Source organism: Chiloscyllium plagiosum, chromosome 12 (genome assembly GCF_004010195.1).
Source record: "Chiloscyllium plagiosum isolate BGI_BamShark_2017 chromosome 12, ASM401019v2, whole genome shotgun sequence".
NCBI lineage: Eukaryota > Metazoa > Chordata > Chondrichthyes > Orectolobiformes > Hemiscylliidae > Chiloscyllium > Chiloscyllium plagiosum.
In genome coordinates this window covers 66,055,692-66,075,430 of record NC_057721.1, presented here as the reverse complement: position 1 = coordinate 66,075,430, position 19,739 = coordinate 66,055,692, and the positions used below count along the sequence as shown (strand labels likewise).

At 39.3% G+C, this 19,739-nt stretch overlaps 1 protein-coding gene across 6 annotated transcripts in view; it reads left to right on the top strand.

Annotated features, from left to right (window-relative positions):
* LOC122555371 (uncharacterized protein C21orf62-like) overlaps positions 1-11,714 on the top strand; it is an 80,809-nt gene extending 69,095 nt beyond the window's left edge. For all 6 annotated transcript variants that reach the window (XM_043701314.1, XM_043701309.1, XM_043701312.1 and 3 more), the window contains one exon: positions 9,265-11,714. In XM_043701314.1, coding sequence (XP_043557249.1) covers positions 9,319-9,987 — 669 coding nt within the window. In that variant the 5' untranslated portion in view covers positions 9,265-9,318 and the 3' untranslated portion in view covers positions 9,988-11,714. The remainder of the gene's footprint in view (positions 1-9,264) is intronic.
* The last annotated feature ends 8,025 nt before the right edge of the window (positions 11,715-19,739 follow it).

The window sequence follows — 19,739 nt, the reverse complement described above, 5'->3', positions numbered from 1 at the left end:
AACATATTTCACAGTCATGGCAAAAATGATAGAATTAGCCAATATCTTCTATAAATATTTCATTAGTGGAAGGAGGAACAGGGCTGATTAGATACCAAAAACAGGATTTATGCATTCAGGACTGAGGTATTTTATCTACAAGACAGATACTGCCCTTGCTATTGTGGGAAAGAAAAAAACTCAGTGAATTAGAAGGAATCAGAAATGAAAGGGAGTTTTGTGATTTGTGTTGTGTGATTTTTAACTTTATTTGAGGATAGTTTAGAGAAAATGGGGACTGTTTTCATTGGAGAGGTGAAGGCTGAGGGGAGATTTGACAAAAGAAGTGCTTTGCAAAAGAAGCAAATGCAAGAGCAGAAAATAATGTTTTCACACAGCAAATAACCCAGGTTCAGGAATATACGGCCTGGAAGTGTGGCGGAGGTAGGTTCATTTGAGGCATTGGGTGATTATTTGAATGGAAATAGAGTTCAGGAGTATAGTGAAAAGGTGGGGGATTAGCACTAAGTCAAAATGCTCAGAGAACCAGTGCATTTATGATGAGCTGAAGTACTTCCTTCTTCACCACAATTATTCTCTGATGATAAAAGAAATTCCTTTTAATTATTTTTAAGTTTGCATCTAGCCCTTTAGCTTCTGCAATTAACCTCTACCCCCATCCCAATCATTTATTTCACTCTGCAAAATAATTGAGTAAAAATCACAAGTTTAGACAACTTTAATTCCTAACTTGCTGTTTGTGGGAATAGTTCAATATGATGGGCTGTTTAATGTCATCACTATTGCTGGCCTCCTGTAGATCACACTTAATGCAGAACCAGACACTGGAAGAAGATAAATGACAAAGACCGCTAGATTTTCTCTGTGGCCCAGCAGCAAACAGTCATTTTTGCCATGACTGTGAAATTGTGACTAATAACATAAAGCTGGGATTGATTCAATTTACTGAAGTGAATTTTGACTTTTGTGTGGAGGCAGTTTATCAGCTACCCAGTTTACAACATTTTCAATTTTAATTTCTAATGGTGTAAGAGGAAGATAAATTAATACATACAGATGAAATGGCATATTCATAAAACATCCCCGCTTCATAAATAGTTTAATCAAATAATATGTTGATTTCCTAAAACTGGTGATGAGTTGTATCCATTTAAACTGTTCATTTGTTACATTCCTGTTTTTCTGTTTTTCTTTCTTGATGATCAGGATACTGTTTGTGTATAGGTACTGTCTGCCTTTTAAAAATAATAAACTGGTGCCATGAGGCATTCCATCAATTTTAATAATGCCATGTAAATGCAAGTTATTGTTCTTGTTGCTTAATGAGATAAGAAGTGAATGGACGGCTTGAGCAATTGACTAAAAATAATGGCAACTCTGAGAAGCAGCTGTTTAAAAAGAAAGTGAAGGCATTGAACAACTATGAATGACATGAGAGGAATAAAAACACAAAGTTACATCGTCGTGCAAGGATGAAGCTAAATTATGAGCAATTATCTAATTTAGCCAATGAAATCAAGTATCACAACTATACACCAGGTGTACCCAGAGACTGCACAGTGAACTGGGAATTTGTATAAGTTCATACATTGCCCTCTTTTAATTTTTCAGATTTTCAATGCGGGGAAGAATGGTCTAGTGATATTACCACTGAACTATTAATCCAGAAAACTCAGCTAATGTTCTCGGGAGCCAGATTCAAATCCTGCTGGGGTTAATTATGATAATGAAACCATTGTCGATTATTAGGAAAACCCACCTGGTTCACTAATGCCCTTTAGGAATGGAAACCGCTGTCCTTACCTGGTATAGCCAATGTGATTCCAGACCCACAGCAACATGGTTGACTCTTAACTGCATTTGAGGCAATTTGGGATGAGCAACAAATGCTTGCTAAGTCAGAGATGCCCACATGCAATGACTGAATTTAAAAAAATAAAATAGCCAGCAGCAAAGTCTCAAAAAGAAAAAGATTAGTATAAGATTATTAACTGAAAGTATATGTGTGACGATATATGGTAAAGATAACAGATACTAACAAAGATTGTAATAAAATTAGTCCCCGGATCAATGCAGGTCTAGTAGTTCTTGAAGTTCCTCTTTCCAAAAGCAAGGGTTGAAACTTGAATTCAGATTCAGGAGCTGTGATGATTTCTGTGGTCAAATTGTGTTTACAAGAAAAGGTGGGTTCAGCAGGTAAGTAGCTTTTTGGAGGAAAAGCTAGAGCAGGTTATTTTGTTCCTCACTGGTACCACAGTTATGGCATTTGTTACCTGCCTCGACTCTTGGTAGAATAGCACTAGAATGAATTCCCCCTTGAACTCTCTGAGCTAAAACCCTTTCTGATGGGGCTTGTACCTGGGGCTTCGGTACAAAATAGCATTGGCAACCAATCTTTATTATAAGCAAAGCAAAATGACTGCTACGCTAATTTCACATGAGCAAGCAGAGGAGCTATCCATAGTGCAGTCCTTCTGCAGTGACTTCGTGTCTCCCATTTTCTTGTAAGACAAGTAGCAGTAACTTCTTTTACAGTGCTGAAGGAGTCTTTTGCTTTTCATGGACTCTTCATGGCCAGGGATAACAGAGCTTTAAGTAAATCATTGCTGTCTGCTGTTGCTTAACCTTTTTCTATCTCAGTCATAAAGTCATAGAGATGTACAGCATGGAAACAGATCCTTTGGTACAACCCTGTCCATGCCGACCAGATATCCCAACCCAATCTAGTCCCACCTGCCAGCACACAGCCCATATCCCTCCAAACCTTTCCTATTCATATACCCATCCATAAATGATGCAATTGCACCAGCCTCCACCATTTCCTCTGGGAGCTCATTCCATACACGTACCACCCTCTGAGTGAAAAAGTTGCCCCTTAGGTCTCTTTTATATCTTTCCCCTCTCACCCTAAACCTATGCCCTTTAGTTCTGGACTCCTCCAGCCCAGGGAAAATACTTTGTCTACTTATCCTATCTATGCTCCTCATCATTTTATAAACCGCTATAAGGTTAACCCTCAGCCTCTGACACTCCAGGGAAAACAGTCCCAGCCTATTCAACCTCTCCCTATAGCTCAAATCCTCCAACCCTGGCAACATCCTTGTAAACCTTTTCTGAACCCTTTCAAGTTTCACAACATCTTTCCGATAGGAAGGAGACTAGAATTTTCTGCATCCAAATAGTGAGTTCTCCCTGTATTGCATGAGATCTAACCTTGCTGACCAGTCTCCCATGGGGAACCTTGTTGAACGCCTTACTGAAGTCCATATAGATCACATCTACAGCTCTGCCCTTATCAATCATCTTTGTTACTTCTTCAAAAAACTCAATCAAGTTTGTGAGACATGATTTGCCATGCATAAAGCCATGTTGACTATCCCTAATCAGTCCTTGCCTTTCCAAATACATGTATATCCTATCCCTCAGCATTCCCTCCAACAACGTGTCCACCACCGACATCAGGCTCACTGGTCTATAGTTCTCTGTCTTGTCCTTACCACCCTTTTTAAAGAGTGGCACCACGTTAACTAACCTCCAGTCTTCCAGCACCTCATCTGTGACTATTGATGATACAAATATCTCAGTAAGAGGCCCAGCAATCACTTTCCTAGCTTCCCACAGAGTTCTCGGGTACACCTGATCAGATCCTGAGGATTTATCCACTTTTATGCATTTCAAGACATCCAACACTTCCTCAGTCTAAGAGCTTTTTAACTTTATATTTAATTCAAAGCAAAATGATACTTTTTAATAGGGGCGTTATCATTAAAAGTCTGCAGCATCATAATTCCACATCAGTGACATAAGTAGTCAGCTAAAAATCTAAGAAGCACCTAAGCAAAGTTGAATGAACAAATGGGGGCTAACTTGGTCTATATCAGCCCTGGAAAACAGACTGGGAGTGAATCAGCAAGTATGTTATACATCACACCAATTTTTTGTTTTCATTGGCTTGGAAGATAGTGCAAAGATTTTTAGTTTTAAACAAATAAAATTGACACTTTCACTAGGAAACAGATCTCCAAAATGAGTTTGAAGTGAAGTCTCCTCGTATATCACAACAGGTCATTTTATGATGTTTTACATCAAATTCACCTCCAATAATCTTTATTTCTTTTTGTGAATGGTGCTGGCTAGACCAATACTTATTATTCTTGAACTGAATGACTTGCTCGAGCATGTCAGAGGTTAGTTAAGAGTCAACCACATTTCTGTCAGTGTGGAATCACACAAAGATAAGTATGTAGATTCGCTTCCTTAAAGGACATTAGTGACCAGAAGACAATGGTTACAAGCATGCAATTTCCCAATATACTATGGGGCTAAGTAGAATAGCAGTGCAGAAGGTATGCCTCTGCTGCAGCATGTAGGAGCTCCTGGAAAAGATCTCAAACCAAAATGACTGTATTCTCGATATATGTTTCTTCTGTCAGGGTGGCACAGTGGTTCAGTGATTAGTACTGCTTACCTCACAGCACAAGGGACCTGTGTTTGATTCCACCTATGGGTGACTCCCTGTGTGGAGTTTGCAGATTCTCCGTTTCTGTGTGAGTTTCTTCTGGATGCTCTGGTTTCTTCTCACAGTCCAAAGCTGTGTAGGTTAGGTGGATTAGCCATGCTAAAATGCCCTATAGTGTCCAGAGATGAGCAAGATAGGTGGATTAACCATGGAAAATGCAGAATTATAGAGATAGAATGGAGGGGTGGGTCGGGATGAGATGCTCATTGGAAGTTCAGTGTGGACTCGATGGGCTCAATAGCCACTTCCACACTGTAGGGATTCTGTGAGAATGTGATCAAAAGTGTGAGAATATATTAATTGGAGACATACATGAAGATTGCAAAATGGTTCCATTCGTAGAGTTAGATTGAAGAGTGACTTGATAAATCGAGAAGTTGTGGTTTGAGTCAAGAAATAAATCCCTATGGAAGGAATTGATCTTATCTTGGGAAATAACCTAGCTGATGCAAACATATTGCTCTCACTCTGTATGGTGGGACAACAGTGGACGTAAAAGGAACTGTGGAGCTACAGGAGGAACATTCTGGTTTGTTTCCTGACTATTTTGTGACTAGGTCTCAGATCCAAAGAATTAGACAGGAAGTGGACTCATTTATGATAAAGGAAAATGACTTGGAAATTCATTTGAGGGGTACAATTTTTTGAATACTAAAATAAAAAGATTGAAAGCAATAAGAATGAAATAGATATGTTTAGCCCATTATATTTAATAGGCATCAACAAATGGATCCTGAATTGTCAACATTATTAGGAACAGCCCACTCAGAAATTAAGTCAGAAACAATGCCTGGAAGTTGCAATTTGACAAAATGATATACTAATGAGGAAATTGAAATCACTTCTAATATCAGTTCCATTAGGTGGAATCCCATTGGAATATCATATCAAAATTTTCTAAGTGACTCATAAAATTCCACTGGAGGGTCACTTACATATTGAGAAAACACAGGTTAAAATATTAAAATATTTTTATTGACCATAAAGTTGTTGCCACATTTTGTCAGTCACACCAGTAATGGAGATAGTCTAACTATCAATTAAACCTGCTCCTGATACCAGCTTCAAAGGAGGGTGATGGTGGTATAGTGGTGAGCGTAACTGCCTTCCAAGCAATTGACCCCGGTTCGATTCCTGGCCATCGCAGCGTTGTGGTTTGTAAACAGCCTTTTAAAGGGCGGCACGATGGCTCAGTGGTTAGCACTGCTGCCTCACAGCACCAGAGTCCCAGGTGGGTTACTCTTCAAAGAGTCGGTGTGGACTTGTTGGGCCGAAGGGCCTGTTTCCACACTGTAGAGAATCTAAATCTATATTGTTTGGCAGCGTCTTCATAGGTTATATTAGACCCCTACCTAAAAAATGAAATAGGAACCAGTATTGATCTTTTCAGCTATGAATATTGCTGCAAGATTTCCTGAGATAAGGACTTCAGGAAAAATGAATACAAAAATGATTGTGGAAAAGTTAGTTCAATATTTTACAAAACAGGAAAGTGACACAATCAGATCAAAGTTCAAATTTTGTTGGATAAATATTCAAAGGAATTATGTTTCATTTGCAAATAAAAGTTTAGATCCACATATTGTACCCAAGCTCAAAGTATTTTTGAAAAATGACATGAGACTTTGAAGACCATAATTATAGTTTATTGCCAAGAGTGTCCTTATAAGTAGTTACAGGAATTGGTTATTGGTTCTCATTAGGGATGCATCTACTGAGTCCATAGAATCCAATCCTTTTGATCTGATATATGGACATGAGATGAGAGGGCTATCTGAATACCAAAAACGCAATAGTCTTTGAATCACTGCCATGAGCAAATTGGCACAGGGTCAACAAGATTGAACATATGGCTCAAAGATTGGTGTGAAAGAAACAGGTTTGACTTCATAGGACTTCATTGTCACCAGGACTAGGGAAGGAGGAAGCTATTCTGATGGGACGGGTTCACCTAAATTACGTAATGAATCACATAACTTGGGCTATGGATAGGGCTTTAAACTAAATAATGCAATGCTGGGTTCAGATCTATAAAAACTTATGGAAAAAGTTAAAGGGGGTGAGGGCTCAGCAGAGGTTATTAAAGTTTCCAGAACTAGTAATAGGACAAAGAGTATAGCAAGGGTCAGGAATCTAACTTCAGGCACAGCAGATAAGGAGACAGCTATGAGAAGGGGAGGCAGTCAATATAGGACTGAGGATGTTATACATAAATGCATGCAGAATACAAATGAAGGGAAATGAGCTTGTAGCACAGACTGAAGTTGCTAGGTACAATGCTGTGGGTACCATAGAGACATGACTGCAAGGGGATGCAAACTAATTACCCAAGGATACACATCCTATTGAAAGGGCAGGCAGATGGGACTGTGGGTGTGGGTTGACTTGTTAGTACGAAATGAAGTTAAATTGATAGTAAGAGGTGAAAAAAGAATCAGAGTCAGTGAAGGTAGAATTGAGGAACTGCAAAGGGAAAAAAGGCCTTCATGAGAATTGTGTACAAGTCTCTTTACAGTAGTCAAGATGTCAGGCAGAAACTCAATCAGTAGATAGAAAGGGCATGAAGAAAGGCACAATTTCAATAATCATGGTAGACTTCAATAAACAGATGGACTGGGAAAATCAGGTTAGTAGTGGATCTCAAGAAAAGGAATTTATGAAATGTCTATAAGAAGTTTTTGTTTGGAGCAACTTGCAATAGAGCCCACTAGAGAATAGGTAATTCTGGATTTAGCGATGTGAAATGAGGCAGACTTGATTACAGAGCTTAAGGTGAAGGAACTCCCACTGGGCAGTGACCATAATATGATAGAATTCACCCTGCAGTTTGAGAGGGAGAAGCTGGAATCAAATGTATAATTGAGTAAAGGTAACTATAAAGATATGAAGGAGGAGCTGGCCAGAGTTGATTGGAAGGAATGCCTAGCAGGGAAAATGGTGAAGCAGCAATAGTATAACTTTGTGGGGGTAATTCGAAAGGTACAGCAGAAATTCATCCCAAGGAAGAAGGCATAAGTCATTTTTAGAATTTTGATTTTAAAATAGTGGCATAAGGGTGCAATTTACTTTTGTGAAGGGCTTTTAAAAAAAAATCTAGGTCATAGAGTCCTTCCAGAATTTAATCCATGATGTGTCAGAGTGCAGGGAACCCCCGAAATATTAATTCAAGATTGTCAGTTCTTCTTTAGCCAGCAACAGTGCCAGAACCCAGAAACATCACCATCCCCGTCACACTGAAACACTGTCACTCTCCCTTCACCCAGCAACACTGCCACTCCCCTGCCCCACAGAAACACAGTCACACACCCTTCACCCAGGAACACTGCCACTCCTCAGCCATCCAGCAATGCCACCAGTACCCCTTCACCAAGATTGAGTGTCTTTTGATAGTCTGGTGGGACCCTAACTGGTTTCAGATGCAAGTCTTTAGTACCTCTCCTAAAAATTATTTCTTTGGAGCAACTAATGAATTGACTTACTTCTGCAGAAAAGTTTAATTTGTGCAACTTCCACACCAAGAGTGATTGATTAGAAATCTTCTGATATCAGAACTTGAAACGACCAAGCTCTTGGTTTTGACAGTATTTATGTAATCAATTAAATTGAATTTAATATTTGATTCGGAGGTATAATTTCTCTGGATTTGAATCATTGTAAAGTGATGATTTGGGGAATAGATTGAAGCCCTTTTTTTTTGAAATTCTATCTCTAGTTAGCTTTCTTTTTGGTCTCATAACGTGTGTAATAAAACTGTTCAAGTGTTAAAGAAACTCCGTATCTTGTGTGATTCTGTTCCAGTGAATGACCATTACATTAATTAAACTAAAAAAAGTCTATGAGGCCAGGTTTTGTTCAGAGGTATGATTTAGCCAGTAATACCATCAGCTGGGATCATAACAATGTACATCTCAAGGAGGCATTGACCTATAAACTAGGGTATTATTGGATGAAGCATCAGGGAGTGACAGATTAACCTGGACACTGATTCCGAAGGCATTCTTAAGTTATGTGGTATCAGCTGGAGTCAAAAAGATTGTAAAATGCCTGATTGGAAAAATTAGGTGATGTTTCTCCAGCTTGAATTGGGCTTTACTGGAATACTGCAGGAGACCTAGTACAGAAATATGACAACAAAATGGTGAATTGAAACAGCAAGTGATCAAAATCGCATGGTCGTTTTTGCACCTGAGGAGAGGTGTTTGGCCAAGTGGTCATTCCATCAGCATTTGCCCATCCAATCCACAAAATGCGATATCATGTTATTTAAAATCATTTTCTTAACAGTGCTGATGTAGCTGTTTATCCACCCTTTAATACTTTACATAGAAGCTTGAACTATGTCAACAGGAGCAAAAACAGAAATTGCTGGAGAAACTCAGCAGATCTGGCAGCATCTGTGGAGAGGAAGCAGAATTAACATTTCAGGTCCAGTGACACTTCTTCAGAACTGGACCTGGAATGTTAACTCTGCTTCCTCTCCACAGATACTGCCAGACCTCCTGAGTTTCTCCAGCAATTTTTGTTTTTGTTTCAGATTTCCAGCACCCGCAATTCTTTGTTTTATTTTATTATGTCAATAGGAGGACTAAAAGCCAAACTTGGATCTATACTAATTGAACACAAGACAATTTCACATCATGTTAGTTGTTTATGACCAGGAGCCACCAACCCTTGTATATTATTTTTAAATGACTGTACAATGATAAAAGAATAGTTTCAACCACATCCTTTTTTGTCTGTTTCAGGCGCTGTGAAAAATGGAAACTGTCCATCAGGCTCTATAACGTTATGTCGTAAACATGAAGGTGACTGGTTCTGAGCAAGACCAGGTGGTATTTTCTTTTGGATTGTGGTTCTGTATCTGTGTGGCTTTGGTGAGAAGCAGTAACCACACACTCATCTTTCAAAAAGAAAGCAACTTCCGCAATTGCAGCTGCTTCTCCAGCATACCAGACTGTGGGTTTGCTCTTGCCAACATCGCATGCAACTGTAAGACTGTCTCGTCTCAAGAAATTGATAAATCCAGCCCAACCTTCAGCTATGGCAGTGAATTAGTTGTGTGGGTGTCAGATACAGCTACAGTGGGGCTATTGCTGAACTACTCATCAGTTCCAAACCTCAGGCTGTCTTTGTGCAGTCCTAATGCCGTACTTACTGAATATCTTGTTATCTTTGGCCTGAAAAAGCTATGGGTGGCAAATCCTAAGGCAAATGCCTATCCGCTGCAAAATATAACGATATACAGCACGGGTGGCACAGCTGTCAAGTCATCCTTGCAGAATGGCACAGGATTCTCATTTTATATTTCATTCTTAAACATGGCTCTGTTAAATGGAGATTCTAAGTTAAAAGCGTACTCCGTGCCTAATGTCACAAACATTGCAGAATATTTTCCAGATCTTCATTATGACGCCACTTCTCTGCCTTCGGACGCTAACAGTTCTTTTGTTACTTTCATCTACGTTTAGGAGCTGTGCAGTAAACTTGTTTTTGGACAGTCAACAAAGTACAACATAGATGCTGAGTTTGCGAATTTTTTTTGTCCAAGCATTTTGGGGAATTTTAAAGCACAAATGTTCCTGTATTGTTCCTTCCTGTAGCTTGTATTTCTTCTTAATGCTATTTTTGTGCAGAAGCTTCAAATATAGACAAGGAAGAACTCATGGCAAACATCTACAATCAACTGACTCCACTGTAAATTTTAGGTTAGGAATATAACTTTGAAGATAATGTTAGACCATGATAGTAACTATCAAGGTTTAATTTAATAAAATATAACATTATGAAATTAAGGATATTTTTTCAATTTAATATGCCTAAAATGATATTAACAGCAATATATGTAACACTGACGTGACTGTAATCAGGTTTGGGAGATTTCTGTGTTGCTCTGTACCTTATTAGTATTGAGGTTTTTCAGATAAGTGATCCCACTTTAATGTAAGATGCAAAAGACTATTAACAGCATATTTTGGCTATACGTTTATTTAAGCTGACACATGTTCCCAGATCACAGAATTCACAGAATGAGATCATTCCTTCTAAGCTATGACATATAAGTATAAAGAATACCCCCATTCACTGCACTTTGCAAAAGGAATTTGATTTTAATGCAGAGCAACTGTTCCACTGATGTAGAGAGGGAGCAGGAATCAGGAAATCTGGGATAGATGACCAGGAAATCTGGAGTCTGAGAAGAGAATAAGTAACTTAGGAGGCACTGAGAAATAAACAGCATTGAAGAATCTAAAACATAAACATCAGGATTGGATTAGTGGCAAATGCACTCCCCTGAATAAGACTATTTGCGTAATTATTTGCACATAAGATTACCCACTATTTTCAACACTTAAATTGCTGTCTTCTACACAAACACCTACTGTGTTTTTTCACTGTTGACAACACTAGGTTTTACACAGACAATATAGTTTGGAGACAGTGTAGTGAAGACCTGACATTGGAATTCTAATGACTTGTCCAGTAGTTTTAACTTATATGTTAATATGTCATTTTAACAAGATAATTTTAACTTCAACCTGACTTTACATGTCAAGAAATAACTTTATTGAATAATGCATATTTCATGGTTTCACAATGTCTCGAAGTGCTACATAACCAGCAATGTATTTTCGAAGAGTAGTCACTTGTAATTTAAGAAACTGTTTGCCCGCAGCAAGGGTTCACACATGGCAATGAATTAAATCTCAAATAATCTGTTTTACTGCTTTTAGTTGAGGTATAAATATTGACCAGGTTTTGCATCTAGCAAAATTGCTTTGAGACAGGAACACACTGCAACTTTTAAGTGTTGCTACTGCCAGTCCTGTCTCGCAGCCTGATCCTGCAAGTCCAGGCAGGTTCTGTCTATGTTTTCCAATTTAAGATCGTTAAAAAGGCAATTAAAATAGCTATTGCTGATACTACTGCTGAACGCTTAACATGAGTATTTTTAACTTATATCACTGCACGGATCAGAAATCCATTTGATACCTCACATGATTTTCTTTTGCAGATTTTGATTTCAGGACACTGCCAATTCCTTGCAAACTTGTTTCAGCTGATAAAATTACCTGCTTTGTGAAGGTATATTATTCCTCTGTCCGTTATTCCAATGCACAATTCATTTATGTTAATAAAATATGATCTGAAAGAATATCATAATAAACTTTCGTTTGCTAATACCAGTAATTGTAATTTCTGGGGTTAGAATCATAAAAGCGTAAATGACAATCAGAAGCCATTTGACTCATTCTGTTTTCTCCTCTAGTGTTCCACACTTTTAAATACATATTTGCTTTACTCATAATATAAATAATATTCCTGGCCTCAACCACTCCCTTTAGGTTGAATAAGAAGGTTATTTGATCAAGAGAGTTATATGTTTATTATTTAATAGATTGGATATCCAATGTCTATCAACAAAAATGGTGGAAATTTTCAGAATTTGTCATTTCATCTCCCTTCAACTACCCCATCCTCCCATTTTCCCCCACCCTATGCCATCCCTCAGTTCACCCAATTTTGGTGAGGACACAGTTTTAAAGGTTTGAATTATGTGGTTTTTTTTGGCTCTGTCTGCATTGTGTCAAGATTTTTCTGGAGAGATTTTAACAGGTTCTCTCGCCATATCTTACAAACCCTGCATCATTTAGCTACCTACCTGTGGCGACTTTCATGTGCAACACCAGTCCTATCCTACCATGTACCTTCCTAGAACAACTCGACACTCAGCGGATATCTGCCATGACACTGGCATTCCCCGCATCCATGCCATCTTTGAAAGCCTCTGTATACCTGGCATACCATAGCTTTCCTGTTCCTTTACTGACAGAATCTGAATGTATCAGAGAAGAGGATGGTGGCATTGTGATCCTCTAACAGGTCTTGCATGTCATGGTTGAGGGATAGTGCAAAGGAGGGTGTCCGCTTCCTGATGGACAGGCAGAGGTGGTCATGCCACCAGACCCTGGTTGTCTGATCCATAGTTGCAACTTAAGTCATCACTATTGCATGTGGAGGAACATCCAGTATTGCCATAAGAAAGTTGATGACCTTCTTCGTTGCAACAGAGTAAGTGCCAGGGTAAGTATCTTTTACCTCTCTGCCACTGCACGCAGTATGGAAGAATTCAGTGAATAATTCATGGTGATCAAAAATACTTTATCTTTGCCATAGAAGTTAAAACTAATATTTATGGTACCTGTGGTTAGACATAGTTTTGGGGAATAAAAACAGAAATTGCTGGAAAAGCTCAGCAGGTCTTGCAACATCTGTGGAGAGAAATCAGTGTTGACGTTTTGAGTCCAGTGACCCTTCCTCAGAACTGCTGAGCTTTCCAGCAATTTCTAGTTTTGTTTCTGATTTCCAGCATCTGCAGTTATTTAGTTTAGACAGTTTTGTGGAATCCTTATTATTCAAATATGGCAGAATATTTTTGAGACATGAAAAAAGTAAACCATGATGTGTCTTCAGTGATATTACCAGTCCAAAACATCTGTCTTGTTTGTTGGCAGAAATTGGGCAATTATTTTATTTGTGCAAAATATTTACGGTATACATCACAAAGCCAACATTTTTCTTTGCTGGAAGCTACATGTTAAGACTTTTCATAATTCTTCTTCTCACAGAAAACAATTTCAAATACTCAATGTTAGGCTCAGGCATTGCCAGCATGGCTTTCAAGTTGACAAATACATTCTGGCATTCTTAATGTCATTCAAATTTTCTGCCTTTCTTTAATAGATGTGATAAAAGTGTAAGTACAGGTCCAGAATCCTTTATCCAAAATTCCAAAATCTGAAAATCTCCAAAGTCCAAAGATTTCTCATGAAGTTTTTTCTGCATCACAAGGTTGTTTGACATGCAAACAGGTGACCCAACTCCACACCGATTTGAACCCCGTCACCCAGATGTGACGTGGCAGCGTGGCCCAGCACTGACAGGTGTCAATTGTGTCTCAGTGCTCGTAATAGGCACCCGTGGGTCTGCTGTTCGGTAATTTTTTTTTATTTCACTGTGAAAATGTCATTTATTCCAAAATCCAAAAAATAACTAACCCCAGGGATTTTGGATGAAGGATTGGGTACCTGTACCAGTGCTGAGGTTTTGAACAAACCTCCAAGAGAATCCAACATGTCAATATATTTTTCACATTTTGTCCTTGGTACAGGAAAATTCAAACTAGCCATTGCTTTCACTTCTTTAGGTGCAACTTGGCCATGTCCCACAGTGTGGCTCAAATAAATCACTTTTGACAAATTCACTCTAAACCAGACATATAACAAAATTGGCTCTTTGTAGCTGATCAAGTCAATCAAGACAACAGCAGAAAAAGCTGTCAACCTTACAAAGTCCTTCCTATAACATCTGGGGGCTCATGCCAAAATTGGGAGAGTTGACTCACAGGTTAGTCAAGCAACAGCCTTACATAGTCATACTCACAGAATCATATCTCACAGACAATGTCCTAAACTCACCAGCAAGACAGACCCGGCAGAGGGGACAGCACAGCAGTACACAGTTAGGAGAGAATTGCCTTGGGAGTCCTCAACATTGACTCTGGACACCATGAAGTCTCATGGCTTTAGGTTAAACATGGGCAAGGAAACTTCCTGCTGATTATCATGTGACATCCTCCATCGGCTGATGAATTAGTCCTCCTCCAAAATGATACAGATAAGTTGGTGGACTGGGCAGGAAAGTGGCAGATGGAGTTCAACTTCAATAAATATATTTAGGGAGATCAAACATCAAAAGGGAACACACAATAAATGGGAATATACTAAGAGGGGTCAACAACATGAAAGATCTTGACGTGCAAGTCCCTAACGGTAGCAGTACATGCAGATAAGGTTGTATAAAGGCATATGGAGTGTTCTCCTTCATTGGCAGAGATTTCGAGTCCGAAAGTAGTGATGAAACTGTATAAGACATTGATGAGGTCACAACTGAAGTGTTGCAGTTCTGTCATCACATGAAAGGAAGGATGTAATTTCTCTGTAGAGAGTGTAGAAAAGATTTACAAGAATGTTGTGAAGGTTGGAGAATTGCAGCTACAAGGAGAGATTGGAGAGGTTGGGGTTGTTTTCATTGGAACAGAGAAGGCTACAAGGGAACACGATTGAGATATACAAAATTGTGAAGGGTCAACATAGAGTAGACGTGAGGAACCTGTTCCCCTTGGCAGAGAGTTAAAAAAAAACTATTGAGTCTGTAAGTCACTTCAAAACGTTTTGGAAGGATAGCATAATACATCATCTAGTCTTTGAATTGCCTTTGCATTATCCAAACTGAGTATTGGAGAATCAACATTCAAATATTCAATCTGATTCATTGTTTTAATGTTTATTTTTCACTTTCTACACAGTTGGACTCATGTCCTCCCATTCACAATATCCAACGCACGAAACATAGGCTGGAAGCATAGTCCTCGAGCATTGGTCAAGGTCCTTTCACCTCATCTCCACATATCAGTCCAAAAGGACTAAATCCTATGGGGTCATTAGGAGCATCCTTATAGCTGACAATAAGCTTTAATCATAGTTTTAAAGTTTGATGCCATTTTCAAAATGTTCTTTGAGATAGTCAAAAGATGTGCAGGTTAGGTGAATTGGCCATGCTAAAATGCCCATAGTGTTCAGGAATGTGTAGGCTAGGTGCATTAGTCAGAGGAAATGTGGAGCAATAGGATAGGGGAATGAGTTTGGATGGAATAATCTTTGGAGGATCAGTATGGAAATCGTTGGGCCAAATGGCCTGTTTCCAGACTGTAGGGATTATATGAATAGTGGGTGATAAGGTGAACATGAAATGTTTTATTCTTAAACTATTCATTATTTCTTTAAACATTTGCAAGGTAAAGTTTGATTTCTTCTTCCATATTTCTTTGTGTAATCCAAATATTGCAAAAAAATTAATTAACCTTTTCACGATCAATTTAGCTCTCATTTCCTCAAAGGAAAATCTTGCTAATACATCGTAATTGTTAGAAGACATATATTGCCACTCCTAATTTCAGGTAGTATTCCAACACAAATTATGAAGTTGCTGCTAAATGGTTCTTTCAAAACTGGTATTGAAGTTAAAGGCACTGATTTAATTGATTGTATTAATTGGGACCAGGTGGACCTCGTTGACTATGAGGTTCTTGATTGAGGTTGTTAACCTGAGCCAATCAGGAACACCTTGGCTGACCAAGATAGCAAGGAGATCGCAGCATGGACCCTTGGTTGTGAAGGGCAGTGTTTGTCACTGGCCACCTGGGTGTTTTCCTATCTGCCTGGTGGTGGAATTTGAATAAAGATTCATGCACTTTGTGTCTTTCACTGTGTCTCACACCTGCACACACACACACACACCATGGGTGCTGGGGAAAACATATAGCTAGGAGATCGCAGCATGGACCCTTGGTTGTGAAGGGCAGTGTTTGTCACTGGCCACCCGGGTGTTTTCCTATCTTCCTGGTGGTGGAAATTGAATAAAGATTGGTGCACTTTGTGTCTTTCACTGTGTCTCACACCTGCACACACACACCATGGGTGCTGGGGATAAAATAAGCACTACCGCACTTAGGTGGTAGTGTGGGGGTTAAAATAAAAAAACAGAAGGAAAAAAAAAAAAGATAGCAAGGAGATCGCAGCATGGACCCTTGGTTGTGAAGGGCAGTGTTTGTCACTGGCCACCTGGGTGTTTTCCTATCTTCCTGGTGGTGGAATTTGAATAAAGATTCATGCACTTTGTGTCTTTCACTGTGTCTCACACCTGCACACACACACACCATGGGTGCTGGGGAAAAAATATAGCTAGGAGATCGCAGCATGGACCCTTGGTTGTGAAGGGCACCGCTTGTCACTGCCCACTTGGGTGTTTATTTTCTTCCTGATGGTGGAAATTGAATAAAGATGCGAACACCTTGTGTCTTTCACTGTGTCTCACACCTGCGCACGTACACAGCTTGGGTGCTGGGGGAAAAAATAAGCACTACCGCAGCTTTTTTTTTCTTTTTTTCTTTTTTTCTTTCTTTTTTTCTTCTATTACCCCCACATTGCTGCCTAACTGCGGTAATGCTTATTTTTTTCCCCAGCACCCAAGTTGTGTGTGAACAGGTGTAAGACAGTGAAAGACACAAGGTGTACGCACCTTTATTCAACTTCCACCATCAGGAAGAAAAGAAACACCCAAGTGGCCAGTGACAAGCTGTGCCCTTCACAACCGAGGGTCCATGCTATGATCTCCTGGTTACATACATATGTATTTTCCTCTTTCTCTTTCTTTTTATTTCCACACTACTGCAGTTAGGTGGTAATGTGGGGGTAATAGAAGGAAAAAAGAAAAAATAAACACAAGTGTCAAAGATTCTGTTCACTGAGAGCTGGCGTTGAGAGAGCTGGATCAGTGTCAAAGACTCTGCATATGTAAATAAAGATTAGATTACATTACAGTGTGGAAACAGGCCCTTCGGCCCAACAAGTCCACACCAACCCATACCCCTACATTTACCCCTTACCTAACATTACGGGCAATTTAGTATGGCTAATTCACCTGACCTGCACATGGGTGACTTGGTGATGGGATACTACACAAAAAATGAAAAATAAAGAAAATTTTTTTTAAATTAAAATAAAAAAAATATAACCAGGAGGTTGCAGCATTGCCCTTTGATGTGAAGGGCAGTGCTTGTCACTGGCCACTTGGGTGTTTCCTTTCTTCCTGGTGGTGGAAATTGAATAAAGATTTGTGCACATGTTGTCTTTCACTGTGTCTCACACTGCACACACACAATATGGGCACTGGGGAGAAAAGAAGAAAATCAAAGGAAAAAAATAAACAGGGGATGACGTTGAGAGCTGTCTCTGAGGGAGCTGGAACCAATGTGGAGTGAAGGACTCTGCTCTTTAAAGAGAAAAGGAGACTGATTTTTGTAGGTGTCTTTGCATTGAGAAGGAAGAGGTTATTTTGAAGTCCTTTGTTTTTTTAAAGAGAAAATAGGATGTCACGGCATTGCCCTTTGATGTGAAGGGCATTGTTTGTCACTGGCCACTTGGGTGTTTCCTTTCTTCCTGATGGTGGGAATTGAATAAAGATTTGTACACCTGTTGTCTTTCACTGTGTCTCACACTGCACACACACAAAAAATAACCAGGAGATTAGTATCTCTTTAGTTCAGGTGACCGACTCCGAGCTGGCTGGCCACAGCCAATATACTGCGCGCACGTAAAGGAAAATAAAAGAAACAGGAGTGTTCACACCGAGAGCTGCCTCTGAGGGAGGTGGAATCCGTGTGGAGTGAAGGACTCTGCTCTTTAAATAGGAGAGGAGAGGAGACTGATTTTTGTTGGTGTTTTTGCATTAAGGAGAAATAAAGAAAAATATATATATAACCAGGAAGTCGCAGTATTGCCCTTTGATGTGAAGGGCATTGCTTGCCACTGGCCATTTGGGGGTTTTCTTTCTTCCTGGTGGAAATTGAGGCCCAACAATGTTTTAACATTTTAATATTTTAAACTGTGCTTTCCTAATCCCTAGGTAATTTGCTATTGGAATTCCCTGAACTACTCATAAAACGTTGTCACAATACTCAAATGGATTACCATTTGAAGGACTACTGTCTATTTCTCATTGACTGGTATTTAAGATGGACTGCATTTCCACATTAACACTTCATCTTTTGAAGAGAAATACTCAAATATTCTTTGTGACTCAATTTCTTATTTAAAACTGTTTGGTATAACTCTCTAAGTTCAGAATTTATTTTTTGCATTTCTATTAAAGATGATCAGCTTTATATGTCAACTTCATTCTCTTAACATTCAATCTTTGTATTTAACTTTTCAAAAATTGCAGCCCACAACTGAATTTCCACTCATCTCCCTTTTTCGAAGATGACAGTACTTCCTGTGTAATTCTATGGGTTTGAAATCTAGATTAGATTAGATTACTTACAGTGTGGAAACAGGCCCTTTGGCCCAACAAGTCCACACCGCCCCGCCGAAGCGCAACCCACCCATACCCCTACATTTACTCCTTACCTAACACTACGGGCAATTTAGCATGGCCAATTCACCTGACCTGCACATCTAATGACAACACAGTCAGGAAAAGTCCATTATACTCCTCCTCAAGTACCTCTGGTACATTTATTTCTTCCAGTTATTTCAGCAGTCTTGGTGAAGCCAATATTTTTGAACTAGCCTGACTATTCTGCAAGATAAAATCAATTCATTCTGGGTTGATTTGTTACACTATTCTGACGATAACTTCTTATTTGGTCAATGGGCTGAGGAGTGGCCAATGGAGTTAAATTTGGATAAATGTAATGTGTTGCATTTTGGTAAAACAAAAAAAAGACAGGCCATGTACAATTGATGTAGGACCCTGGGTAGTGTTGTAGGATAGAGAGACCGAGGGATTCACGTACATAATTCTTTGAAATTTGCATCACTGGTAGACAGGGTGGTTAACAAAGCATTTAGCACACTCACCTTCTTTGCTCAAACCCTTGAGTATAAAAGTTGGAAGTAATGCTGAGGACACACAGGATGTTGGTGAGGCCTATTCTGGAGTGCTGTGTGCAGTTCTGGTCACCCTGTTATAGGAAGGATATTATTAAACTGGAGAAAAGATATACCAGGATGTTGCCAGGAATGGAGGGCTTCAGCTTTAAAAATAGGCTGGGACTTTTCTCATTGGAGCATAGGAGGTTGAGGGGTGACCTCATGGAGATTTACAAAACCATGAGAGGCACAGATGAGCTGAGTAGCAAAGGTGTTTTCCCTAGGTTGGAGGATGTTCAAAACAAGGGGGCATATTTTAAGGTGAGAGGAAAAAGATTCAAAAAGGACATGAGGGGTAACTGTTTTATAAAAAAAGTGGTTCGTGCGTGGAATAAACTGCCAGAGGAAATGGTGGATGTGAGTATAGTTACAACATTTAAAAGGCAATTGGATAAGTACACGAATAGGAAATGTTTGGAGGTATATGGGCCAAATGCAGACAGGTGAGACTGGTTTAGTTTGAGAAGTAGGTTAGCGTGGACTGAAGGGTCTGTTTCCATGCTGTATGACTCTATGACTCTACAGCACTGTAATCTGACTCCATACAAGAAGTGAAATTGTAACCTCTATGTCTACCTCCAATTTTCTCCTTCAGTAACCATTTTGGAAGATATATTGTATCATTGGCCAACATTAGTGACTGACTTGCTCCACTTTGTCTCAATATC